Genomic DNA, 27,818 nt, shown 5'->3' on the forward strand with positions numbered 1-27,818 from the left:
CTCCATGGCGAAGCGTCACAAAGCGGCCGCGCAGCGCCCAGTCCGGCTGGTGCAAGGGGCCCAGCGACGGCCTCTTCCAGCAAGAATGGCAGAGCCTGGGCCCGAGGCTCCGTGTCCTTCTCAATGCGGCCACAAGATCCGGCCAAGTAAGGCTGCGGACCCTGCCAGCCGGCGGGGGGCGGGGACGGGGTCTCCCCTGGAGACGCGGTGCCTGGAGCGAAGGCTGCTCGGGTCTTCAAGGGTGTGTGCCTCCCCCTTACGGGTGTGACTCAATTTAAGGAGAGGCTGGGAGTCAGGGAAAATGAAAGGGTGTTCACGACCTTGCCCCTTTCCAGCTCTTCGCCATACCTTCTGTCAAAGCCCTCCCTAAACAGCTCGGAGTTTAAACACCCCATGAAATGTCCAGGAGGGGACAAGCAAAAGGAAGGCCTAGTGTCTGGAGAACAAAGACAAAGACAAAGAAGCAACAGAGGTCGGGAGCTCTGAAGAGAGCAGACCCAGCGGGGGCCCTGATCCCCGGCAGGATCTGGGAAACAGCACAGAAAGGGGGCGGGGAGGGGCTGCAGAATGCAGAGAAGCGACCCCCAAGTGGATCTACAGCGTCCCCCCCCCCCACCCCGCGGCTGTAGCAGAGGCTGGGAACTATGGCATTCAGCTGTCGCTTCTAAACTTCGCTGATTTTTCTTTCAAAGGGATTTTGTATTTAACAGAGGCAGTGCTTTTAATACTAATTTTGCATGCGAATGCAGCTGGTTTACTAACTCAGCTTTTTGTGTCAGTGGAGGGAGAGCCGCTCTAGCTGTGATACTACTGGCCTGATTGCTGTGTAGTCAGCTCCATCCTGGCCTTTCTCATGGCAATAATAACCCATCGCAGCCCTCTAGCTGGGTAATTGTGGTTCCCTGGTGGCTACAGAGCCGTGGGGATTGTTCAACTGCAAATTCCCTAGAATTGTACTCCCAGAATGAATGAAATGCGTACTTTCATCCCATTCATCCCTTTGTAAATTACGAACAGCAAATGAAAATAATTAATACAAAAATATTTCTCTATGGTGTCCAGGCAGAGAGCAGAGGCAGAGGAGCTAGAGCCTCTTCCCCAGGACCACCCCCACCCCTCTCCCCCTTGAGTCTCATCCTTCATTTCTAGCCACTCTGTCTTGGTTTCTTTCACTGTCTGCTCTCGCCTCTCTTGTCTGGGAATGTTGGCGTCCTCCAAGTTTTCTCCTTCTTGGTTTACATCCCCTATGTGAGCGGCCATATCCTGCCACAGGGCTTCAAGTCTGCATAAAGGTGCCAATCAATGGCTCTCTCATCTTTATCTCTAACTCAGATGCTCTTCCTAAATCTCAGACCAAAATATCCGTCTGTCTACCAGGGGCATTTGGATGTCGCAGAAGGGCCTCAAACGCAACATGTACAAAAGTACACTCCTTGTCCTCCTAGACCTGGAAGCTCAGTGAGGAGGGTCCCAGCTGCTTAAAGGAGAGGGGAGGGCGGCTTCACTGACACCTCAATGTCATCACCAGGTGTCCCTTCCCCTGGGGGAGTTTGCCCCTTCACATCCAGTCCCGAGTCTCCAACAGCCACTCTGTGCTACTCCATCCTCCACTGATGCAAGGGTCACGCTCTAAAAGCTGGGCCTAATGTGTCACTGTCCAGCTCTGGTCTCAAAATAGGATGAGACTGATGATGCCTATGGACTAATTGCCATCGAACTATTACTATCGACTGGGCTCTTAAGTGCTGTATTCCTTCCAAGGACTGCCATAAATCTCCACAAACTGGTGGCTGAAAACAATAGAAATTTATTTTTTTCACATTTTGGAGGCCAGAAGCCTGGAATCAAGCTATTGGCACGGCTGCACTCCCTCTGGTGGCTCTTGGGGAGAATCCTTCCTTGCGTCTTCCAGCTTCTGGCGGCTGTCGGCGTTCTTGACCTGTGGCCCATCACTCCAGCCTCGGCCTCCAAGGTCACATCGCCACCTCCTCCTCCGTGGCCAACCTCCCTCTGCCTTTCTCATGAGGACACTGAAATTGCATTTAGGGCCCACCGGATATTCTAGGATGTTCTTCATCTCAAATCCTACTTGCATCCGCAAAGAGTGATCAGGCCTAGACTGGCGTTGCTTGCTTCGGAAAAAGACAGTCTCTGTGCAGAAGATCCTTCCCGATCCTTCTAAGAGTCAAACTCAGAGCTTCAAATCAGGTGAAGTGATAGTTTATTTTAAGAGCAACACAGCCTCACAATTTCTCCCCACCTACTTGTCCGTGCTTGAAATTCTCTTAACAAAGAACATTAATTCTGCTGTTGGAATAAAATGCTTTAAAGTATAAAGCGGTTCCCACTAAAGCAGAAGAATCAAAGGATAGTGTCATTTCTAGTATAACGGGATCAGAGCGTAGACATCAGCCAAGAGTCTGCGAACAGAAGGACAGAGTGTGACAGGCAGGGGCTAAGGCTTTAGTTAGCCTGGGGAAGCCTCAGGTGGAGGTGAAACTCACCCCGTGTGAAGGCAGCGGGTGAATAGTTACAGAGGGGCGGATGCAGCTGCCCGGCTGGATTCAAGGACCGGTTCAGTGAGAAACAAGCCCTGGATGGGAGAGACGGGGAGATGGGAGAGATGGGGAGAAGTATACAGATGGCAAAAACTAAATGTTTCTTTAGGGTTTTATATGTAGGCAGCGGCATATAGGTTTTCAGACTATTTGGAAATTGAAGGCACCTTTGAGAATTGTATTTAGGATGCGTGAACGGGAGGAAACGCAGGCAGTGGCGTGGCTGCGGTGTGAGAGGTGAGGTGATGGACCCCAGATGGCTTTGCTTCGAACATGGAAGGGATCCTTTCACCCAGGTGCTAGGGAAATCTAAAAAGCCACAGCTAACTGCCTAGATATGAAGAAAGAGAGAATGATCGAATTAAATTTTAAAAATATATTCCGAAGTAATCTGGTGGTACCTCCGTTCACAAGGGGAGGTTGGGGCAGATCAGTCCTCGTGTCTGCACACCGGTGAATTCTCCATCCTCCCTCTCCCGGCCCGCCAGCAGCATTTGCCGCTGTAGGTGCCCCTCCCTCCTCCTGGAATCACCTTCTTCCTTCGGCCATCAGGACACCACAGCCTCCTGGGTCTCCACTCACCTCGCCCACTGCTCTTCTCAGCCTCCTTCACCGGTTGCTCCTCATCTCCCCAGCCTCTTGACATTGGGGGGCCCCGGGCTTCAGCCTTTGGACGTCACCTCCTCTAATGCCACTCCCTCCCTTGCTGAGCTCGCTCACTCTCACAGCTTTAAAGAACAGCTACACCGTGGAATCTTGCACCGTCGTCGTTGCAAAGAATTAATTAGAGCTGCACCAGACGAGTCAGACGGGTTTCCCATACTGCGCCGTTAAGTGACAGGTAGAAGAGAAGGACACTTTGTGTAAGCTGAGCCCGATTTTGTAAAACAAAATAGGACTAAAACCCAATGTGATAATGTATTGATATACGTATATATCAATGTGTATATGATTATAGTAGCAGTTATAAAAGTCTGGAAAGAAACAGGCACAATTGTTAACATGGGCTACCTGGGAGGAGGGTGATTACAAGCAGGGCCAGGAAGGAGCAAGGACAAGGGGTCCAGGACAGAACCTGACATGGAAACTATGACCCTCTTGGTGTAAAATCAGTTCATGCATTTACAGGTATATCTAATCTGATGCATGAAAAGTCAGGCAATAAAACAGCGATAGTGAGCATCCTAAGATGATAGAATTTCAAATGAACTCTCTTCTTTATATTTTTATGTATTGCTCGAATTCTTTAAAATAGTATATGTGAATTCTCAAGGAAAACAATAGACCTATTTTTATCTAGGGGGGGAACTCATAATTAAATTGAGCTTCGCCTCTTCCCTAGTGGAGCTCACAAGTTGGCCTTCATTCCTTTACACTCTGCATTACCACCCAAAATGTTTGTCTCTTGCAAAATTATTTTAATTATTAAAACAACATTTGATCAAAATATGCTGGCTTGCCACATTTAAAACTGTTTTATTGTGCTTTTAGCAGGTGATACCATTTGGGATTCCTATGCCACCACGACGAAGACTGCATTCACACCTAAGACAGGAGCAGTGCCTGCTTTAATTCGGTACATCCCTATTCGAGTCAGATTGATATACACACTTGAGTTTGTTCACCTTTCTTCTATTATTCAGAGTCCAAAACCAATGGAGAGTAATCAGAGAAGGCTTATAGAAGATGCACTCAGATAAGACCCACTGCACGCCCAGATCTCCTCCAAGCATCAGAGAGGGTTTCCCCTTCAAAGAGTATCCCAAGCTCCTACGGGAAAATTGAGAAAGTTAACACATGGATCCTTCATAAAGCCACTGTGTATCCTGCTTTACAACAGAGCCAGTATACAGTTAATAGAACTGTGCTACCTAAACATGGAGCATGAACTGAGTTCATTACCTGGTATATAGTAGGCAGGCAATGACAACTGAATGACTGGATAAGTGAGTAATTTTTAGCACTTCCACCCAACACTAGTCTTGGAAGCTGGAACAAGGCCACAGTCCCCTTACCCTTACCTTTACTCCTCCAACTATTGCTTCCTAAAGCAATGTTTGCTTGCAACTTCTCCCTCAATTCCACCTGAACCGAGGGTGGTGGGAATTTCTGTCCATCAGCTGCCTCTCTAAGCTCATTGGTGGGTGAGAGAGGGTGGGGCTGGGAAAGCCCTGCCATCTTTCATTGCATCAGTGGTAGGTGGGAAGTTAGCATGCAGGACCTTCCCTCGTCTGTGTTCACTCTGTAAATTACTTCCAATATAGAGGATCTTTTCGCCTTAAAAGTTCACATTGTCGAGAAGTCAAATGGAGTATTGTCCAGACTGTGTGGTGCAGTCAGGCAGAAATGGGCTCCAGCCTCAGCTCCCTGCTCTGATTACCCCTTATTTTCTCTGCTCCCTTAGGCAAGTAACCAGCCAGCTACGGCTTAGTTTTATGGTTGGCAAAGTGGGAATGATGACTCCTGCATAAGGTGGTTGTTCTGAGGACAAACTGAAAGCAGTAGTCCAGTGACTAGCACGAAGAAGTTACCCCCCAAATTTTCATTCATTTTTCCCCGGCATAATATACGACAGACTTCCAAAAAGTGCAGGTCTGCAAGACTCCTAATTTCTGAGTTACCGGCTATCCCACTGAGTCACATTATATCCCCTACTGGGAGATTTACCCTCTGACGGTAAGGATTATGCCAGCTTTCCAAACAGTAACAGTTGTCTGAAGAAGAAACATTTAGGATGAAAGCCAAAACCAAATGGGTACTTATGGAGTCTAGGTCAGTGGTCTTCAAATTCACATATTTTTAAAGTTCACAGAAAAGTTCTTATTATAAATTTAAACAGCTGTAAAAGATAAAACTTCCAGCCCATCCTAAATATTGACATTTTAAAACAAGACCATTAAATCATTTCTTTACATATAACCAGTGGGTAATCTAACCACCTTAGCAAATTGATACTCACTCTGAGCCTTTTTAAAAAATATATACAAACAAGCTCTTCTTTAACAGATCATTTATTTCATTCTCCTTCCTTCTTCAACTCTTACTCCCAGTCTACTTCCTCCATAGAATTTTACCCTGCTCGAATATATTTTGTGTTTGAAAGCAATTTATTGATCACTCCATTACACCTCTTTGCAACTATTTCAGTATATTAATTGACATTAATTTTTAAACATGTTATATGACCCTAAGTATTGAGTTATCACAATTATTTTTAGTACAGAATTGCTCAAAGCAATAAACACATTACAAATGTTAATAATTACTAAACAGAAAAAGTAAATTTTTTGGAATTGCATCTTAATGAGATAAATGGGGCTGTTTTGTTTTCAATTACTTTATGTCTCCAGATTTGAGTGTTATTATGTTTGGAATGAGACCACATTCAGCATCAATTTTTCCTGCTTTTTTTTCAACTTATAAACGCTAGTGTTGAGAAACCTTGTTCTCATAATTAAGTAGATGTGAATGAAAGGAGTTTTAGTGTAGAAATGCCATTCAATACTCTGAACTCTTTATGGTTATGTGCCAAAAATCACAAGGTGATTTTTAATGATTGATTGGCTGACAACTTGGTTGTGTACTCCTTCAGTTTCATTGAAAGCAAATAATTAGATGATTTGTCATCCAGTTATTGAGTTATTCCCTATCTCGTTTTTCTGAGACGTATACTGAAAAGGCCTGTCTTTTTTTTTTATATTTGAATTTTATTTTATTTTTTTATACAGCAGGTTCTTATTAGTTATCAGTTTTATACATATTGGTGTATATATGTCAATCCCAATCTCCCAGTTCATCACACCACCACCAAGCCCCCCTCCCCCACTGCTTTCCCCCCTTGGTGTCCATACGTTTGTTCTCTACATCTGTGTCTCTATTTCTGCCCTGCAAACCGGTTCATCTGTACCATTTTTCTAGATTCCACGTATATGCGTTAATATACGATATTTGTTCTTCTCTTCCTGACTTACTTCACTCTATATGACAGTCTCTAGGTCCATCCACGTCTCTACAAATGACTCAATTTCGTTCCTTTTTATGGCTGAGTAATATTCCATTGTATATATGTACCACAACTTCTTTATCCATTCGTCTGTCGATGGGCATTTAGGTTGCTTCCGTGACCTAGCTATTGTAAATAGTGCTGCAATGAACATTGGGGTGCATGTGTATTTTTGAATTATGGTTTTCTCTGGGTATATGCCCAGTAGTGGGATTGCTGGGTCATATGGTAATTCTATTTTTAGTTTTTTAAGGAACCTCCATACTGTTCTCCATAGTGGCTATATCAATTTACATTCCCACCAACAGTGCAAGAGGGTTCCCTTTTCTGCACACCCTGTCCAGCATTTGTTGTCTGTAGATTTTCTGATGATGCCCATTCTAACTGGTGTGAGGTGATGCCTTATTGTAGTTCTGATTTGTGTTTCTCTAATAATTAGTGATGTTGAGCAGCTTTTCATGTGCCCCTTGGCCATCTGCATGTCTTCTTTGGAGAAATGTCTGTTTAGGTCTTCTGCCCATTTTTTTGATTGGGTTGTTTGTTTTTTTAATATTGAGCTGCATGAGCTGTTTATATATTTCGGATATTAATCCTTTGTCCATTGATTCGTTTGCAAATATTTTCTCCCATTCTGAGGATTGTCTTTTCGACTTATTTATATTTTCCTTTGCTGTGCGAAAGTTTTAAGTTTCATTAGGTCCCATTTGTTTATTTTTGTTTTTATTTCCATTACTCTAAGAGGTGGGTCTAAAAGATTTTGCTGTGACTTATGTCAAAGAGTGTTCTTCCTATGTTTTCCTCTAAGAGTTTTATAGTGTCTGGTCTTACATTTAGGTCTTTAATACATTTTGAGTTTATTTTTGTGTACAGTGTTAAGGAGTGTTCTAATTTCATTCTTTGACATGTAGCTGTCCAGTTTTCCCAGCACCATTTATTGAAGAGACTGTCTTTTCTCCATTGTATATCCTTGCCTCCTTTGTCATAGATTAGTTGACCATAGGTGTGTGGGTTTATCTCTGGGCTTTCTATCCTCTTCCACTGATCTATATTTCTGTTTTTGTGCCAGTACTATATTGTCTTGATTACTGTAGCTTTGTAGTATAGTCTGAAGTCAGGGAGTCTGATTCCTCCAGCTCCATTTTTTTCCCTCAAAATTGCTTTGGCTATTCGGGGTCTTTTGTGTCTCCATATAAATTTTAAGATTTTTTGTTCTAGTTCTGTAAAAAATGCCATTGGTAATTTGATAGGGATTGCATTGAATCTGTAGATTGCTTTGGGTAGTATAGTCATTTTCACAATATTGATTCTTCCAATCCAAGAACATGGTATATCTCTCCATCTGTTTGTATCAACTTTGATTTCTTTCATCAGTGTCTTATAGTTTTCTGCATACAGGTCTTTTACCTCCTTAGGTAGGTTTATTCCTAGGTATTTTATTCTTTTTGTTGCAATGGTGAATGGGATTGTTTCCTTAATTTCTCTTTCTGATCTTTCATTGTTAATGTATAGGAATGCAAGAGATTTTTGTGCATTAATTTTGTATACTGCAACTTTACCAAATTCATTGATTAACTCTAGTAGTTTTCTGGTAGCACCTTTAGGATTTTCTATGTATAGTATCATGTCATCTGCAAACAGTGACAATTTTACTTCTTCTTTTCCGATTTGGATTCCTTTTATTTCTTTTTCTTCTCCGATTGCCATGGCTAGGACTCCCAAAACTATGTTGAATGATAGTGGCAAGAGTGGACATCCTTGTCTTGTTCCTGATCTTAGAGGAAATGCTTTCAGTTTTTCACCACTGAGAATGATGTTTGCTGTGGGTTTGTCATATATGGCCTGAAAAAGCACGTCTTAAAAAATGACTATTAAATTACATCTGTTACTCCTTCATTTGGAAGAAACTTATTTAATACTATATACTCAAAAAGGACTTAGAAAATAGGAACATTAATTTCAATAAAGGTTTTCCAATATAATCTTTTTTTTTATAAAAATGCTTTTGTCATTACATACTCTAAATATATTTTTATCCAAATCTTTGAGCTGAAGATTTAACTCATACAATTTACACCATGTTTACCTAGCTGGTAAAAGCAGTCCTTGTGGTCCAACCAACAAGTGAAATTAGGTTCACTTCCTGTCAAAATAAAAATCTGACTACAATTCTAGTTTAAATAAATGTTAATATATGTTTTGAGGAATATTATGAAAACTACTGATAAATTATGGAATATATATTGTATGGAAGATTATTAAAAGTAGACAGGAGAAGTGTAGAAAGATTCAGGTCTAATATGATTAATTACATCCAAGTAACAAAAATAATGCATTGACATGTGTAGCTAAATATGTAAGTTATCTGTGAAGTGAGGAGTATGATAAAAAATATGAGGTTCCTTAGTTAAATATGTTCTCATGTGTGCAGAACTCTGGTGCTTGACTTTGGAAAATAATTAAGTAATATCATGCATAAAAATCAGAAACAATTTCATTGATTTCTTTAGAAACCAAATCAAACATTTACTATGTATTTAATGAAAGAGAAAGTTATATATGGTAAGTATATAGTTATATATGGAAAATTACTAGTCTGACAAGCTAGCGTATACTTTCATGTATTGTTAAATATTTTACATCGTAAAATAAAATGAGGACTGGCTATATTGGAGTAAATATTTCATAATATGTTTGGGTTAAAAAATTAGCTTTAAATACCTTACTGAATGATGAATACAAAATCTGAAAAAAAGATCACAAGATTTTTATGTACCAGTTTTATCCAGTGAATCTTTAAAAATTTGATAGTCTCAGAAAAGATTCCAGGTACATTGAAAAGAATCAGCATCGCCATCCTGTACTGCTTCATCTAAACGGAGATGCTCTTCTTTCCAGCTAGTGACATATCCTAGGGAATTTTTAAAAGCTGGAAAATGCTTACCTTTAAATATGTAGGGGAAAGAGCCATTTTCAGCAATTTATATTCTCTGCTTTCCTCTTAGAAGCTTCTCCTTAAAGAGGGATGAACATTTGATAATTTTTAGGACAGGGAAAACTAGCCGTTACTCTCAGCCGCACCAATCTACAGTGTACCTACATTCAGAACATCCCTGCACAGGCCATAATGCTCTGGTTATAGCCCCATCCTTTACTCTTGACCTAGAACGGCAAGCCCTAGGTAAGTGTATGGAATTTGGGTTACAAGGGAGTTCCCTGAAAGCACCATAATGAAGTTCCCTTTGCCCGGCGCCCCTCTCACCATTGGCAGCTAACACACTGAGGTGTAATGCACCTTAGTAAGATCCTATGGTGAAGTGGGGAAGGGAGAAAAGGATGCGGGAAGGAAAAGACCCACTAGATATGCAGCTTTGTTCTCAGGCAGATACATGTTAAGAAAGAATATATTGAGAAATGCGGATGTGAAAATCTATTCCTTTAAAGCGGTTTGTGCTGTGATCCCTTTGGAAAGGTCTTCATGCACCTTCGATGACTTCAGTTTGATTTAGGACCACAGTCATGCTTGAATCTGTACATCTGAATGACAAGTGAAATAGTCCAGCATCCAGATGTATCCCACTTTCCAGATGTTTGGTTTCTTACAGACGTAACCTGAATCTTACCCAGCCCTCTTTTTTAAAAAAGTCAATATGAAATATTTTAGACACACAGAAAGGAATATACAATAAATCCCCAGCTATCATCCAGCTATAATAATCAACAACACATGGACATTTTTAATGTATATCTTCCACTTAGCCTTCCCACTGGATAATGTTGAAACAAATTCCAGGCATTATATCATAAGTCTAAATATATTTTTGTGTATCTCTGAAAGATAAGGATGCTTTAAAAATATGTAGCAATACCATTATCTCACCTAAAAAAGCAATTCCTTAATATCAAATGGCCAATAAGCGATCAAATTTTCCCCAATTGTCTCATAATTAAAAAAAAAACAAAACACACAGTTGGTTAGAAATTGAATCCAGACAAGGTCTCTGCATTGTTTTCTCTTACTTCATTTAATCTACAGGTTCCTCCATTTTTTTTTCTGAGAATTTCTTTGTTGAAGAAACAGATGATTTGTTCTGGATTTTTCTGACTCCATCCCCATTGTGTCATTTAAAACTATCCTTCTTTTCATGTATTTCCTGTAATCTAATATTCCAAAGACTTCATCTGATTCAGGTTGGGTATTTTCACAAAAGTATTTAATAGGTGGTGTTGTGTATGTATATCCAGAGTGGCAACTGCTGATCATTGCCTAGATGCATTATTTCATTAGGGACTTGCAAACCAGTGGTATCCTAATTCTTATACTTTTCCTTTTATTAACTGGAATACTTTTTATAGAGAGAAACTTTCCTTCGCCAAGTATTTGGTTATACTGAAGTACTGTTTACACAGAAGAGTACTCAGCTCTTTAAAAAAATTAATTAAAAAATTAATGAATTTCAGATTATTCTTTTAAATTTCACATTAGGACACTCTTACTTTTGTTAAGGGCCATCATAAGATACAGGATTGTTTCTTTTCAGGGAAACCTAGAAATTAAATTATTTCTGGCATCAAGTCTTAAGGCAGCTAATCTTTAAAAAATTATTTGACATGTGTACTGTTGTGAAATTTGGTATTTAATCCCTTACTCTAGTTTCCACCCTTTTCTTACAGTCAAAAAAGTACCAGAAGATTAGGATATACATACGCACTTAGTGATGCTATTCCCAATCAGACACAGTACAATGACGAGTATGTTTGGAAATCATATTCTAAAGAAGATTTGGTCAACATTGGAACTTCAAGAGGAATCAAGAACCACAACTCTTACTACCCCAGTCAAGTAAGATAATATCTACATATCTTCTGAATGTGATATTCCATCAATAATCCATAAGAATGAGAGTTTGGATATATCCCAAAGATCCCCCATCATCTACAGCTGTGGTCCTTCTTAGACTCTTTTTTGCTCACCTTCTCACATTTATTTCTAACTACTACTCCCTTTTCCCCTTAAATAAGAAACATTTATTTTAATAAATTTATTTGTTTTATTTATTTATTTTTGGCTGCGCTGGGTCTTCGCCACTGTGTGCGGGCCTCTCACCACAGTGGCCTCCCCAGTTGCGGAGCACAGGCTCCAGGCACGCGGGCCCCAGCAGTTGCAGCACGCGGGCCCAGTAGCTGTGGCTCACGGGCTCCAGAGCACAGGCCCAGTAGTTGTGGCTCACGGGCTTAGTTGCTCCGCGGCATGTGGGATCTTCCCAGACCAGGGCTCAAACCTGTGCCCCCTGCATTGGCAGGCAGACTCTCAACCACTGCGCCACCAGGGAAGTCCCTGAAACTTCTTTTTTAATTGAAGTGAAATTCACGTAGCATGGAATTAACCATTTTAATGTGAGCAAATCACTGGCAATTAGTACATTCATGATGTTCTACAACCACCACCTCTGCCTCATTTCAAAATATTTTCATAATCTCAAGAGGAAACCCTGTACCCATTAAGAAATTATTTCCTGTTTCCCTCTCCCCTAGTCTCTGGCAACTACCAATCTGCTTTCTGTCTCTATGGATGACATATTCTAGATATTTTATATGTGGAATCATACTATACAATATGTGACCTTTTGTGCCTGGCTTCTTTCACTTAGCATTGTTTGAAAACATTGTTTTGAAAGTTCATTCACATCGTAGCATCTATCAGCACTTCATTCCTTTTTATGGTTGAATAATATTTTATTGTATGTATATACCACAAATTGTTTACCCATTTATCTATTGATGGACATTCGGGTTGTTGCCACCTTTTGGCCTCTGTAAACAAAGCTGCTATGAACAGGCACATACAAGTATTTGTGTTTGGTGTAAGCATTCTCAAACCATCAGAACTTTTATCATTTTGTTGAGTGTCCAGAATGCCCTTCTCTTATCCACCAAGAAAACTTAGAGATTCTTCAAGGCTCAGCTTAAAGAGAGCCATCTCTAATTCCCTTCTCCTCTAGATGAAAGTAACTGACCCTCCCTCTGTTTTCTAGGCACTGTGTACCCTTCTCCCATCATAAAAGGCAAAGCTCAATTGTAGTAAAGGGTTTCATTTACTTGGTTGCCATATGGCATGGTGACACCTGGGATGGAAGCACCTGGACACATTCAATAGATAATATGGCAGTAGAATGGTCAGGATTTGGTGACTGAAAGGATGTAAAAGACAAGGGAGAGGAATGAATGATGATCTTCCTGTTTTTTACTTGGATGCCTGGGTCTGTGCTGATGTTATTTACTGAACTGGAACATTCGGGAGGACCGGGTTTGGTGGGGAAGGGCTTGGGGGAAATGTGAGTTCAGTTGAAGACATGTTGGTTGAGGATATATCCAACCTGCAGTTGAATACACAGGTCTGGAACTCGAGGGGAAGAGGCGAGCTGTAGATGTGGGTAGACTTTGGAGTCATTAGAACATACACACATACCCCATTTAACTTGGTTCCTCATGGCACCCACTCATGTAATCTATTTACCTGTTGAGTATTTTCCTTAAGATTTATAATTAATGCAAAATAGTCGGTTACAATATTACATTGTATATGTATACGTATACATACACATACATACGCACAGCATTTATTTCCCCTTTAAGTGTTATTGAAGGCTCTCAGCCAATGAGTGTTCCTGTGCCAGCCTGCAGACCCTCCCAGCACGTGAATGGCCTTCCCATCAACCTGAGTTGAGGGTATACTGCATTATTTACTCTTCTGAGGCCTCTCTGCCATTTACCTTTGTTTTCTGTTAAGCAGTTTTGACTCTGGCTCAGGGCCTGGCAACTAGCAAGTTGCTCCCTCTCTGCTAACAGAGTCTGCTGCTCAGGAACAAAGGAAGAGTATCACCCTAAGAGTTAAAGTGCAGACTGGTGGTTTGGGGCTCCTTCAAGGAGAGGGCGGTGGAAAAGGAGGGCCCATGTCTGCAGCAATTGCGATGCCTTGATGTGTGTGTGGGCGGTCACGGGGAAATGGGCTGGAGGCAGCTCGGGACTTGCCCAGTGATCTGGAGACTCTGCAGGTGATCCCACTGGATGGTCCTTTTTGCTGGTAGGGTTTGCGTGTATATGGGTGCAAATGACACCTCAGAGTGCCCACGCCTACCAGGAAGAACATGTAGAGGGTAAAGATACATGCCTCTGATGAAGCCCTGGGGAATCCCCAGGTTTGAGGTGCAGGGTGAGGAAAGAAGACTTAGATGGAGACCATGGAGGGGCCACAGAGGAAAGCCTGAAAGATATGGTCTCTCAAATATCTGGGAAAGAGATACAAGAAAGAGATCATTGCCATGTCAGGTATCTCTGCTACCTATTTGGTGCCCCATCAGACATCACTGGTGAGGTCAATTCTCACTCAGGGTCTTGGAGAAAACCAGCTTACCTGGGCTTAGCAGTGACTGGAGGGCAAAGCCTTCAAGTAGTGGATGGTTATGTATACTACCTTTTACTCGTCCATTCAAGCAACCAATATTTATTGAATGCCTAGCATGTGCCAGGCACTCTTCTTGTACATTTCCTGCCATTTCTCCAAGAAGCCCTCCATCTCACACTAATCAGGCATTCCTCCCTACAACTCTACCAAAACTGCTCTTTTCAAGGTCACCAAGGAACCCCAGTCTGCTAAACCCAATGGTCAAGTCTCTGTCCTCATCTCACTTGACCTGCCAGCAGCATTTCACACAATGATCTGTCCTTTTTCCTTCACTTTCTTACTTGGCTTCTAGTACAACACATTCTCTTGGGTTTTCTCTTTCATAACTGCCTGCCCCTTCTCAGTCTCTTTTGCTGCTTCTTCCACTTATCTTTGACCTCTTAATGATGAAGTGCCCCAAGGTTTGATCATCAAACCTCTTCTAATTTCTAGCTTGGTGATCTCATCCAGTCTTAATTGATTTCAACTGTATGAGATGACTTCCAAAATTATCTTCAGCTTAGTCCACTCCCCTTAACTCAGATTCATATATCCAACTGCTTTCTTAAGATCTCCTGCTGGAAGTTTACTTAAAGACTCCTCAAATGCCACATCACCACAACTGAACACCTGAGTGTCCCTCTAAGTCTGGACTATTCCATGTTTCATTTCATGGCCACTCCACCCTTTCAACTGTTCAGACCTCAATCCCTGGAGTCATCCTTGGCCCATCTCTTTGCTTCACATCCCACATTCTATGCATCAGAAAACCTTATTTACCTACAAATATATTTAGAATATGATCACTTCTCCCCAATCACATTTTATTGTCTTCAACGTGAAAAGCCAAAGAAATGACAAAGTACCATGTTACAGCTGGGTCAGCTGATGGCTCCCAGAACACACTGGCACTTCATTGTGTGTGTAAAGGACTCGAAAGAACACGTACACAAAAACACACATGTTCTTCATTCCGTGAGGTGAACTCATGTGGATTTTCTTGAAAATTGTGTTTGTACTGATAGGACTTCTTTCACTGGACACTGCCTCAAGGTCAATCGACAGCCTCAGTAAAGAGCTACTTCCCTTGGAAAATCGCTGCTTCAATGGAAGAGGTTCGGAAGGCAATAGCAAATCAGTTTATTTCCCACATGAGGAGAGACTTTGTGGACACAGCAAAAGGTAAACGTTCATTTTTCTCCTTTCCCTGGTAGAAAGGCACTGGAGTCGCAGTGGTAAGCAACACAGATGCAGTCTTCTCCCTCAAGGAACTCACAGTACAGACGTGGAGAAAGGCAATTTAGCAAACAATAGTTGACCTAGTTAGCACCTATGAAAAGATGCACGTTGTGGGAAATGCAGGGTGCTGTGGGCGCACAATAGGACACCCAGCCTAATGTGGGCGGGGGCTGGGGATAAGGTCAGGAAAGCCTTCTTGGGTCCAAAGGACAAGGACGAATGAGCCAGGAGAAGATGACTGACGGAGTCGAGTTAAACGTGCAGTTTTCAATTCTTAACTGCTGGTTCACCATTTTTAAATTACTTGAATTAAAATTCCTTTATTAAACCAATACATGCAGAGAGTGAAATCTCATAGTTACCTAAAGGCTCACAATGGAATAGCAGTTCCTTGACCCACCCTTCTCCATTCTCGGTCCTACTCCCACTGGCTGTCAATTTCCATCCTTTCAACTATGTCTTCTTATGGGAGCCTCCATATTTTAAAATCAGATGCTTAATACTGCTATTTTTGATTCATCAGTTTTAGACATTACAATTGACTTCCTGTTATGGTAACTGAGGATTTGGTCCTCCTATAATTCTTTCTCAGGCCCCCTCCATCCATCCTCTCAATATAATCATATTACAAATTTGGGGTTAACGCAATTGCTAGTGTTTATATTATGATTATGATGATATGATATATTATGATTATGTAAATATTTACTGCTGAGCCAGATGGTATTTTATGGTTATGTTTCCTTTTAGTTTTCTTTTGTTTTTTACCAGAGTTAATAATTGATTCTTTTCATATGCTTAGTTTTCTATGTGCCTGTCACACTCACTGAATCCATTTTTTCTGGTCCAGCATCTCAGTACATCACCTTCTACTGTGCCTGGTGTCCCTGAATCCAGAGCTTCTTTGGTTCGATTTTGCACCAACGAATCTTCTGGCTAGGAAAGGGTAGCCATATAACTACCATGGCCACTTGCTCTTCCTTGAAACACTCTTCCTTTGAACTTCTGTGACTCCACGCTCTCCTGGCTTTCCCTACTTCTCTGTCTCCTTCTCTCTTGTCTTTTCTATTTGATCTCTAACAGAGTTCCTCAGAGTTCCCGATTCCTTTAAAGAGTAATGATCCGTCTTCCTGAGGGATTCTGCATTTGTTTCTCTTCCCCAAGCCCTTCCTCAGGCCCCTGGTTCTGTGTATTTGGTGACCGAGTAGAAGTCTCACAAGGGTCCCAAGTCATCACCTTCTCCTCCCCCCGGCACTGATCTTCCTGCATTAGCTACAGATCCCTGCAATTCTATCGCTACATGGCAGCCAGAGGCTCTTTCACAGTCTAAACTGGATCATATACTTCTACTGCTTCCTTTCACTGGCTTCCCTTGCACTTTGATAAAAATGCACGTTCCATACTTCTCTTGGTCCACAAGGTCCTGCAAGGCTGGCCCTTGCTTATGTCCTCACCTTTCCTCCTCACTCCATCCCTCTCGTTCACTAGGCTCCAGCTCCATGAGCCTTTTTTCAACTCCTTTAACCTCTTTCCCGCCTTCGGTCAGTGTGCAGCCTGTCCCCTCTGCCTGAAAGGCTCTTTCTGGGGTTTCACTTTGTCACTCTCTTGACTCCAGCTTAAATGTCACCTTGCCTGTGAGACCTTTCTTACAATTTTATCTGAAGAGGCGTGCTGCCACCTTGTTTGTCTAGCACCCCTGCATTTTGCAGTCATTTGTTTACTGGTTCGTGTTGTCTGTTGTTTGTGTTTTACTCTTTCCTCACTATTCAGTAAGTGCCCCAGATGCCCTTATTCACTCAGGACCTAGTGCAGTGTATAGCCTCGTCCGTCCTCGTGTATAGGAGGTGCTCTGTAAATATTTGCTGAATGATAGAGAGAAGGTATGGGAAGTACATTTTCTGAAGCTGGATGGGTATGGAATCAAAAGACCTCCATACTTGCAGATAAACACTCAGGGTCATGGGAAAACATTTGAAACATCAGCATTCTTTTTTTAAAATTATTTTATTTATTTATTTATTTTTGGCTGTGTTGGGTCTTTGTTGCTGCACGCGTATTTCTCTAGTTGCAGCGAGCAGGGCTACTCTTTGTTGTGGTGTGTGAGCTTCTCATTGTGGTGGCTTCTCTTGTCGCAGAGCACGGGCTCTAGGCGTGCGGGCTTCAGTAGCTGTGGTACACGGGGTCAGTAGCTGTGGCACACGGGCTCAGTAGTTGTGGCTCGGGGGCTCTAGAGCGCAGGCTCAGTAGTTGTGGTGCACAGGCTTAGTTGCTCCGTGGCATGTGGGATCTTCCCGGACCAGGGCTCGAACCTGTGTCCCCTGCCTTGGCAGGCGGATTCTTAACCACTGTGCCACCAGGGAAGCCCGAAATGTCAGCATTCTTAAAAGATGTCTTTGAGCTTCCAGTCAGAGTCGTCCTTTCAGCATGCACAGATTACCATTTTTCCATGTGTGGATAAATACCCAAGACCTGCTACGACTCCCTCCTAAATCTCTCCCCTCCATCTGCTTCTCTCCCTCCCCACGTCCACTGTCTTCGTTCAGGCTACCATAGTCTCTGCCTTGGATGACCTCTAATTCATTCCCTTGTCCAGTTTGGTCTCCTCCAGTGCACAGTCCATACTAGAGCCATAGTGAGTTTCCAGATGAGCAAACTGACATCACCTTCCAGCTTAAAACCCTTCGGTGACACCCTGCCCTCACCCTCCTTGGATAAAAGCTAAGTGCCTTACTGTGAGCCCTGTATAATCTGGTCCTCGCCCATCACCCCAGCAGTCCCCTTCGCCAGCCCCCCACGCTTTTAATGAGACCGACTGCCTTCCATCCTCCAGGCTCATGATGCCTCCTGCCCGAGGAAGACGTCTTCCTCCCTGTTTTTAAGCCTACGTCTGTCCATAATTTAAGTCTAAATGTAAGCTTCATTTCTCTCCCAGGAGTCTTCTCTGATCCCCCAGGTTTGGATCGGTGCCCTTCCCATGTTTTTATAGCACCTGTTCTTCCCTCTTACACAGCATTTATCAAATAATATTGTGATTACCTTTTATGTATCTGTTTCTCTAATACCTTAAGCTTCTGAAGCACAGGGACCATGTCTTATCTTTGAATCCTCATTATTGAATTAAGGCGAATAAGTGAGAAGCACTAAAAGATGTTTGTTTTCACACGCAGGCTTGGAGAACTCGGCTTTGATGAATTAGAAGAGCAGATAAAGACAGCAGAACTAGGTCTCACCTGGCTATAGACTATGGGCCCATGGTCCTAGTGGTTTTGAACAGTCCTTGCTGTAGATTTACTGGGGCCTTTCTGCAGATGCCATACCTAATCTTAAAGGGTCAGTTTCTCCCTTTGGGCGATAACTACTCTGGTATCACCTTTATCAACTGGAAAAGAAACCAGTGGGAGCTGATCTCCTGAGGGGCAGGGATGGTCCCCGGGAGGAGTCCAGGCCTTGGAGGCGGGTTTAGTGTTGGGTCAGGTTATCTTCTCTGTCCAGACTTTAATACAATTATGGGGACTTCAGGTGTTGGTCAGGTCCTTTTGTATCAGGAACTTCTCTTAATAATGCCAAAGGAACTCATTAACATGAAATTTTATACAGACAATAAAACCATTAGTTAAGAAGAACTAAGAACTAAGAGGTACTTTAAGTGTATATCACATAGGCAGTAACTAGAGTGTGTTTCAAATGAATTGCTAATACATAGCAATTACATGTCTTTTTTTTTCTTTTGTTCACTCATTAATTTAGTAAATATATAATGAGGTCTATTACAGTGATATGTACTAAGGATCAATGAAGAATAAGACTTAATCTTAATTAAGTACATAAAGACACAGACGTGGAGAGCAAGCATATGGATACTGAGGGGGAAAGTGGAGGGATGGGAGGAATTGGAGATTGAGATTGACACATATACACTATTGATACTGTGTATAAAATAGATAACTAATGAGAACCTGCTGTATAGCACAGGGAACTCTACTCAATGCTCAGCCGTGACCTAAATGGGCAGGAAGTCCAAAAGCGAGAGGATGTATGTATATGTATGGCTGATTCATTTTGCTGTACAGTAGAAACTAACACAACATTGTAAAGCAACTCTACTCCAATAAAAATTAATTAAAAAAAAAAAAGCTTAATCTTTATCTTCAAAGGAACTCAGAGTAAATCCAGAGTCTGATTTTTGTCTTTTCTGGGTCTTCATCTCCAGTTGCTCTACTTCTATGCTGGTCTATCCTGGTCCACATGAACCAGCCCCTCAAGACCCTTCACAACGTGGTTCCTAACTTTCCGCTCCTGCTTCACCCTCAGCTACTCCTCCTCCCTTCCCTGCATTCCTCACACTCACACCAACTAGACTACATTTCATGAACACTCTGTGCATCTTTTGCTTCAGTGTTGACCCATTGTCAAAACACGCCTTTTGCTGTGTCTGCCTTTTGATTCTTGTCTTCCTTCCCTTCCGGTAACAGAGCCTGTCACACTCCCTCTGGGCTTCTGTAGCACCTTATCCACAGCTCTGAGTGAGTGATTCTTATGAGAAGCTTGTTCACAATATAAGTGCCTGGGTCCCACTTCTGGAAAGTCTTAATGTCTGGGATGAGGTTCAGCAGGTATATTTTGGAATAACCTTCCTAGGTGTTTCTGATGTATTATCTCCATGTGAGAACCACAGTTCCAAGTGTTATGGTTGCAAGATATCACATTCCATATCCATGTATCCTGTATATCTCTTTCTAATCACACTGGTTTGAGATTGTCTTAAGGTAGAACAATGACTTAATTACCTTTAACCTTGACACAGAATCCATATAGGAACTGAAAACATTTGCTTTTGAGTGTCAGCTAGGGGAGAAGGATAGGCATCTGTATCAAGTATTTCAACGGGAATTTATTTATTAATAAAGCCATTAGTAATTTACAAAAACCAAGTTATAGATGCTGCTTACTAGGAACAATACCAGATGATTTTCCGAAATAGCTTAAGGAATGTCCTGATGTTTGAGCCCGAGAGTTTTCTTCTCTCTCTATAACCTTGCCTTCTCCTCGGGTGGTTTATGAGGTCATTATGAGGACCATTGAGTACCCATGGCCTCTCTCCCTGAGTCATCTAAACTAAGAGGCACCGTGTAGTGAAACCCTTTCCCACTGTGCTGGTCTGGACAGAGATCATTTTTAAAAAATCAATATTAAAATGCTCTTGAGTACCAGTAGATGACATCACATATTGTTTGATATACAATGTACATTTGAATTTATTTTGAAAAAACCTATTGAAAAACTATTTTGGAAAAAGAATAGAGGTTAGTGTTAATAGTAATTAGCACCGTTGGGACATTGCTCATGATATTTGTGGCTTTTTTATTTTTTTTAAGGTTATGAATACTTTATTTTTTCTAGTACCACTTATTTTATTTTTTCAAAGAAGACTTTGATCTTTATTTCTAATCTCTTTTTCATCTCCTATCACAAGTAGCTGATTTTGTCCATATTTCCACAATTTGAATTTTTTCCCTTCATTTTATTTATTTAAAAAAAAAATTTATTGGCGTATACTTGATTTACAATGTTGTGTTAGTTTCAGGTGTACAGCAATGTGAGTCGGTTATATGTATACATACATCCACTCTTTATTAGATTCTTTTCCCACATAGTCCATTACAGAGTATTGAGTAGAGTTCCCTGTGCTATACAGTAGGTCCTTATTAGGTGATATTCATGTTTTTAATATCTTTGTCCCAATTAAAGTTGGTGCTGTATGATGTGCCTCTGAACCAACATTTTGTAGCAAGAATTAGGGGTGAACTCACTCCAGGTGAAATGACTTGTGATTCTCTCCTCAGTTAATCTGGTAGTGCTTGTGGAATCTGGTTTCAGTCAGTGCTTCAGAGGTATTTAAGGATCATATGTTTAATGAATATTTGTAAGCAGAGTTATTTCCAAAAATAATAGTGCTACGGTCCACTAATGACAATGATCTTACCTAACCCTCCATCGGTAAGGTTCTTTTCCTTTGAGAGGTTCTTTTCCAGATAATGGGGATGATATGCACTGCCCCATCTAAGGTTGCCAGGTTTAGCAAATAAAAATACAGGATGCCCAGTTAAATTTGAATAATGGTGTATAACAGGTAAAAAATGAGTACCTATACATACTTACACTAAGAAATGATTCATTGTTTATCTGAAATTCAAATTTAACTGGCATCCAGGAATTCCCTGGTAGTCCAGTAGTTAGGACTCTGTGCTTCCATTGCAGGGGGCACAGGTTTGATCCCTGGTTGGGGAGCTAAGATCCTGCAAGTCACATGGTGTGGTCCCCCCAAAATTTAACTGGCACCCTATGTTTTATATGGCAACCGTAGCCCTAACTAAAATCTCTCACTCTGCACACTGACCCCTGCCCCGGGGACTAGGCAGGACCACTGGAGTGAGACATGCTTCCTGAGTCCACGGAGCAGAAACACATAAGCACTCCTAACTGATGTACAATGTACTCATTAGAAACGACTTCTAATCATTTGAGCTTGTACTTCCTGTGCCTGATAAAGCAGAAAATTATTTCCCGGTTGAAATGTCCCTAAAAAGTACATTGACCGTACCTCTAAATGCGAGAAGAGTGTGTTTTAGTGTGATAAATTGGAAGTTACTGCCAGCAGCAGAATGGAATGAAAATATGAGGCTATTTAGAAATAGCTTACAAGGAGTAATTATTGCCTTCCATTTGTGTCCCAGCTCAAAAGATGAAGCAATATTCTCAGATGTTTCTGGAATGGAAAAACTCCCTTCCCCGACCAGCAGACACTGAATTTCGGTGGAATTACCAAATTCCAGCTAAAATTCCTGAGCTTCAGGATTTTAGTTTCAAATACGGATGCTACTCAAGCCTACCCATTGCTTCTCAGGGTCTAGGTAAGTACACCTGTAGCTTTTAAAACAACTTCATAGACTGTTCTTGCTCCAAGATTCCTCAACACATAGGGCCCTGGTGGGTGACCTTGATAACAGTCATAGAGAATGTCAGTGACCCCTGAATGGAATCAAAACTAGGACTCTGGGGCACTTAGCCTCAAACCCAGGGAATGAGGATGATGTCTCAGAAGAGAAATGACTGCTTGTGCCATGAAATGAGTACATCCTCTGCCTGGGGGGGGGGGCAGTTGTTGGGATTGGGGGACACGCCCCCCCCCCACTTATAAAATGAAAGGAAGAATTTAGTTGCTATTAAACAACCAAAAGAAAAAAAAATTTCCTCGGGAATCAAATTAGACTTGTCAGTTATTCCCTGGAAGTTTATCCACATGGCACATCCTTCAAGCATCTTTACATTTAGCAACGATTTTACTTGAGTGTTCTTTTATGACCCCAATTGCTATTGTTTACAACAGAAAAGTTTTAAAAAGTTCCATGACCAAGCCACCTCCGAGTTCCTGGTTAAGAGGATAATCTAGTGTTAGTCTGAGAAAGTGATTTATTCCCTGCATGGAGTTGGGATCAAGTAGCGCTTTAGACAAAAATCACAGAGCAGAAGCTGAGCATCTTAGGTTGGAAGGCAGCCTAGGAGTACCTAGTCTAGATCCTCCCATCATGTACAAATCCCTTCTCGCCCATCCTTGCCAAGAGGAGACAGTTTGCCTGCTTAAACTCTTTGGAGGGGTGTCCCATCCCCCAGTGTAGCTCCTTCACCCTTGGATACTCTGTTTGAAAGTTCTCAACAGCTAGAATCTTCCTTGCTAAACTTCTGGCCATTGGTTCTATTTCTTCCCACAGCGGTTAACTACTAGAACTCCACTATTCAATGAAACCCTTATTATATGCCCTCTATATTCTCCACTTAAAGCATTTCCAGACCCTTCAAACACTCTGAATATAGTTCCTTGTGCTATACAGTAGGACCTTGTTGTTTATCCATCCTTTACATACCAATTTGCATCTGCTACTCCCAAACTCCCAATCCTTCCCTCCCCACTTCCCCTCCCCCTTGGCAACCACAAGTCTGCCCTCTTCATTGTTTTTTTAAAAAATAAATTTATTTATTTATTTTTGTTTTTCTGTGTCGGGTCTTTGTTGCTGCGCGCGGGCTTTCTCTCATTGTGGCGAGCAGGGGCTACTCTTCGTCGCGGTGCGCGTGTTTCTCATTGCGGTGGCTTCTCTTGTTGCGGAGCACGGGCTCTAGGCACGCGGGCTTCAGTAGCTGTGGCTCGCAGGCTCTAGAGCGCAGGCTCAGTGGTTGTGGCGCATGGGCTTAGTTACCCCGCGGCATGTGGGATCTTCCCGGACCAGGGCCCAAACCTGTGTCCCCTGCATTGGCAGCTGTATTCTCAACCACTGCGCCACCAGGGAAGTCCCTTCATTGTTTCTTTTTCATGAGAATTCCATGACTAGCAGAGCCCACCTTAAATGAACAACATTCAGAATCAAATATAAGTGATTCTGGGTTTACTTGTGCCTCATACCTCTATCCGTCCAGATGTACAGTGAGTGCTAACTGTAGATGTCATTGTTCTTCCAAACTGCTCCTCCTGAGACACCTGGGTCCCTGAGGGAGGCCCCTCAGTGTGTCCATCCACGTCTGCACAGGAGATGGCATGAAAGGGAAAGAAGCTTCTAGGAAGGTGCTGGTTTGCTCAGCAGGTGGTGAATGCTGCCATCCCAACATGCTGACCTGCAGAAGAGTCTCTTTCAGGGAGAATGGTGGTCACACTCAACCCTCTGGCCGTCAGCTCCAGTCATTCCCACTTCCAACAGCAACAGCCCTGAGTACCCCAGCAGCTCTGCACGGCCCCAGTCACGGGAGGAGACGTATAGCTCCTCACTTCCCAGTACAATTAAGGACGCCGATTAAGCTCCAAGTTGGGCTCAGGGCTGTCATGGGCGCGTCCCACAAATAAAGGCAGGAATTCTTTGCTCAGTGACGGCTCTTTTTTTTCTCCTTCCCGTGTGTCCCCCAGTCCCTTCCATGCTGTACCGACACATGAGGAATCAAGAGCACAAGAAGAAGCAGACCACGTACCAAAGTGAGTACGGGAAAGTCTACCTGGATTTCTTAACAATTCTGAGCTCATTCACTCCCTCTCAAGTCACAGAGTACCTTCAGAGTGTTTCCTACAAAGGTAAGATGAGGTCCCGAGTTACTATTTAATAAATTACAGATCATAATAATTGCTTTACCCCAAATAGAAATTGTTCCAACTTCTAGCCACTGGAGTTATATGTTCACAAAATATATATATATAGCCTCCAAAAAAATCCCATAGTTGAGTGCAAACGTCAACCCATTGAAAATAAATTTTTCTTAAAAGAGAACCCAGTGGCTATATCCCCAATTATTAAAATAGAAACATCTAGCTTTTCACTAATTTCTTTTTTTTTTTTTTTTAATTAATTAATTTATTTATTTTTGGCTGTGTTGGGTCCTCGTTTCTGTGCGAGGGCTTTCTCTAGTTGCGGCAAGCGGGGGCCACTCTTCATCGCGGTGCGCGGGCCCCCCACTATCGCGGCCTCTCTCGTTGCGGAGCACAGGCTCCAGACGCGCAGGCTCAGTAGTTGTGGCTCACGGGCCTAGTTGGTCCGCGGCATGTGGGATCTTCCCAGACCAGGGCCCGAACCCGTGTCCCCTGCATTAGCAGGCAGACTCTCAACCACTGCGCCACCAGGGAAGCCCTTCACTAATTTCTGATCTCACTTTGCTGTGGTTGGATTGCTCCAGGGTGACTTCTCTTTTTCTTACGGTTAACTGATTTCTCCAGTGGGTGTCTGTACTATCTCACGGCTTTGTTTTAGGTTCTGTAAACTTTATTTCCTGTTTGGGGGTACTTTTTTGTGAGAGGCTTTTTAGGGTACATGAGAATCTTCATGTATCTCCTCCTCGAAGAGATAAATGCCATTCAGCATAGGTTGGGTCACTCCACGCAACAGAGATTTACCCCAGTTCGGGGTCTAGTGACTGGAATTTGTTTGGGAGCATCTCAGGGGCAAGTGGTCAGTCTGAGCGTGTGTAAAATGTCCACTCAGAGAATAAGACTTGGAGGAGAGGAAACTAAACTCTTCCAACAGCTGCCTCTCAGCACCCAATGCTTGTGGTCACACAACCTATCACCCCTGATTTTTAGCACATGCCCTAATGCAGATGTATATATTTCTATAAAGTATCTTCATATACCACTAAACTAACATGTTATGTACATTATAAAACATTCAAAATGTTAAAGAAGCCAAAAGCAAATAGAAATAGAGATCCTAATATTTCTTCCCACACCCAGTGGACCATCTCCTACACCCCACTCTGTGCTCTGCATGACGTGGAGGTCACTGCCTTACTTTATGCCCCATGGTTAGGCCTAAGCTCAGAATATCCACAGGCACTCAGTAAGCCCCCAGCTCCTACCCTTGTCAGTAAGCCCCCTGTCTCCTACCATTTTTTTTTAGATTCCATATATATGCATTAGCATACGGTATTTGTTTTTCTCTTTCTGACTTACTTCACTCTGTATGACAGACTCTAGGTCCATCCGCTTCACTACAAATAACTCAATTTCATTTCTTTTTATGGCTGAGTGATATTCCATTGTATATATGTGCCACATCTTCTTTACCCATTCATCTGTCGATGGACCCTTAGGTTGCTTCCATGTCCTGGCTATTGTAACTAGAGCTGCAATGAACATTGGGGTGCATGTGTCTTTTTGAATTATAGTTTTCTTTGGGTATATGCCCAGTAGTGGGATTGCTGGGTCATATGGTAGTTCTATTTTTAGTTTTTTAAGGAATCCCCATTCTGTCCTCCATAGTGGCTGTATCAATTTACACTCCCACCAACAGTGCAAAAGGGTTCCCTTTTCTCCCCACCCTCTCCAGCATTTATCATTTGTAGATTTTTTGATGATGGCCATTCTGACCGGTGTGAGGTGATATCTCATTATAGTTTTGATTTGCATTTCTCTAATAATTAGTGATGTTGAGCATCTTTTCATGTGCCTCCTGGCCATCTGTATGTCTTCTCTGGTGAAATGTCTATTTAGGTCTTCTGCCCATTTTCCTTTTTTTTCTTAATAGTCACAAACTGGATACAACTCAAACTTCCATCAACAGGAGAATGGATAAATAAACTGTGGTATATTCACAAAATGAAATACTACTAGGCAATAAAAAAGAATGAATTATTGATGTATTCAACAAAATGTATAAACCTCAAAGACATTATTACGCTAAGTGAAAGAAGCCAGACACAAAATAATATATTTTGTATGGTTCCATTTATTTGAAAGTCTACCACAGGCAAAACTTATCTACAATGAAGGAAATTGGAACAGAGACTGTCTTGGGGTAGGAGGGATTGACTGGGAAAGAGCAAGACAGGACTTTCCAGTGTGGTGGAAATGATCTTTATCGTTACATGGGTGTGAGTTGCACCTATGCAAATGTTAGCCCATTAACCTGTACATGCACGATCAGTGCATTTCACTTTATGAAAGTTTACCTCAACTGAAAAACGCTGAGGTCAGGAAAGACAAGGAGAAGGATGAGTGTGGGGTTGAAAATTAAATGTGAAATCACAAACACTAATAAATGCAAACATAACTGGAGAGTAAACCAGGAACACCTCCCGCCCCCCCACACACACATACCTGATTTCCAGCTCTCAGCTGGCATTTGTAACACTGCGCATGGCAACATGGACATTGAATAGGAAAACATGTTATCACTCGCATTCTTCCTTTCTCTTAGTTTTGGCTGCAGAGATGGCAATTACTAGGAGTGACAAAGCTTTACAGCTCCACAAAGTACAATTAAAAAATATGTAATTAGGATTAGGGGGCCATAGATGTTCAGAACCAGAAAAGACTCCTTCAATTTCTAGATGAGGAAATGGAGGCCGGGGGGTTGAAGGGCCTCCCATGATCAGTTATCACTCAAAGATTGCAAAGCCTCCCAACACTGGTGGGCAGAAAAGCAACCCTGGCTTGGATGAAACTTCTGGAACAATAGTCTCTATTGTGTTGTTTATCATCACATCACCCAGACCAAGCACTGTCTAGATGCTTCACACATAGCATTCCTCGTCCATTCAACTGAGCTAGGTAAGTATCGTTACCTGTATTCAAAGATGAGGAAATGAATAAATGGAGGGGACAGATGTATCTGCCAGCACAGAACTGAAACCTAAGTTTATTTCATTCCGAAATCCATGCTCTTTCCAGGAAGTCTTGCTGATCCCTTGAATACGGTTTGCTCTTTTTAATCAATAATTAACATAATTGTGTCTTTTTAGCTATTAGACATACTATCCTTTGATTATTTTGGTCTCATTGAATTTATATTTAGAGTACTATTATCAGATATTTGCCTCCTTCCTAGAATTTCTCTATTTAGCACTTAAATAGTTAAATGGAAATTTTCATCCTGTTTTTCTTCATAATTTTCAGACCGACAGATTCTTGATCGCTTTATTTACTCTTACTGTGACGTTGACAAAGGGACGGATAAAAAAGGAAAATAGTTCAAATGAAGAAAATCTGAAAGTACCTAGGTTATTTTCTCAATAATCAAGGAAAAATAAGATCCAAATTGTTCTAAAT

General features: G+C 42.0%; 1 protein-coding gene across 2 annotated transcripts; it reads left to right on the forward strand.

The window, feature by feature from the left end:
• Positions 1 to 85: 85 nt before the first annotated feature.
• TEX26 (testis expressed 26) lies at positions 86 to 27,739 on the forward strand. 2 transcript variants are annotated; one of them, XM_068526987.1, is made up of 7 exons: positions 86 to 146; positions 4,050 to 4,134; positions 11,233 to 11,401; positions 15,028 to 15,184; positions 21,976 to 22,152; positions 24,192 to 24,353; positions 27,666 to 27,739. In XM_068526987.1, exons 1-7 carry the CDS (start codon positions 86 to 88, stop codon positions 27,737 to 27,739), a joined length of 885 nt encoding a protein of 294 aa, XP_068383088.1. The 2 variants fall into 2 exon arrangements, with proteins under 2 accessions (XP_068383088.1, XP_068383089.1); XM_068526988.1 differs by having other exon boundaries at positions 4,053 to 4,134.
• Positions 27,740 to 27,818: the final 79 nt, after the last annotated feature.

The sequence above is a fragment of the Eschrichtius robustus genome, chromosome 18 (assembly GCF_028021215.1).
Source record: "Eschrichtius robustus isolate mEscRob2 chromosome 18, mEscRob2.pri, whole genome shotgun sequence".
Taxonomy (NCBI): domain Eukaryota; kingdom Metazoa; phylum Chordata; class Mammalia; order Artiodactyla; family Eschrichtiidae; genus Eschrichtius; species Eschrichtius robustus.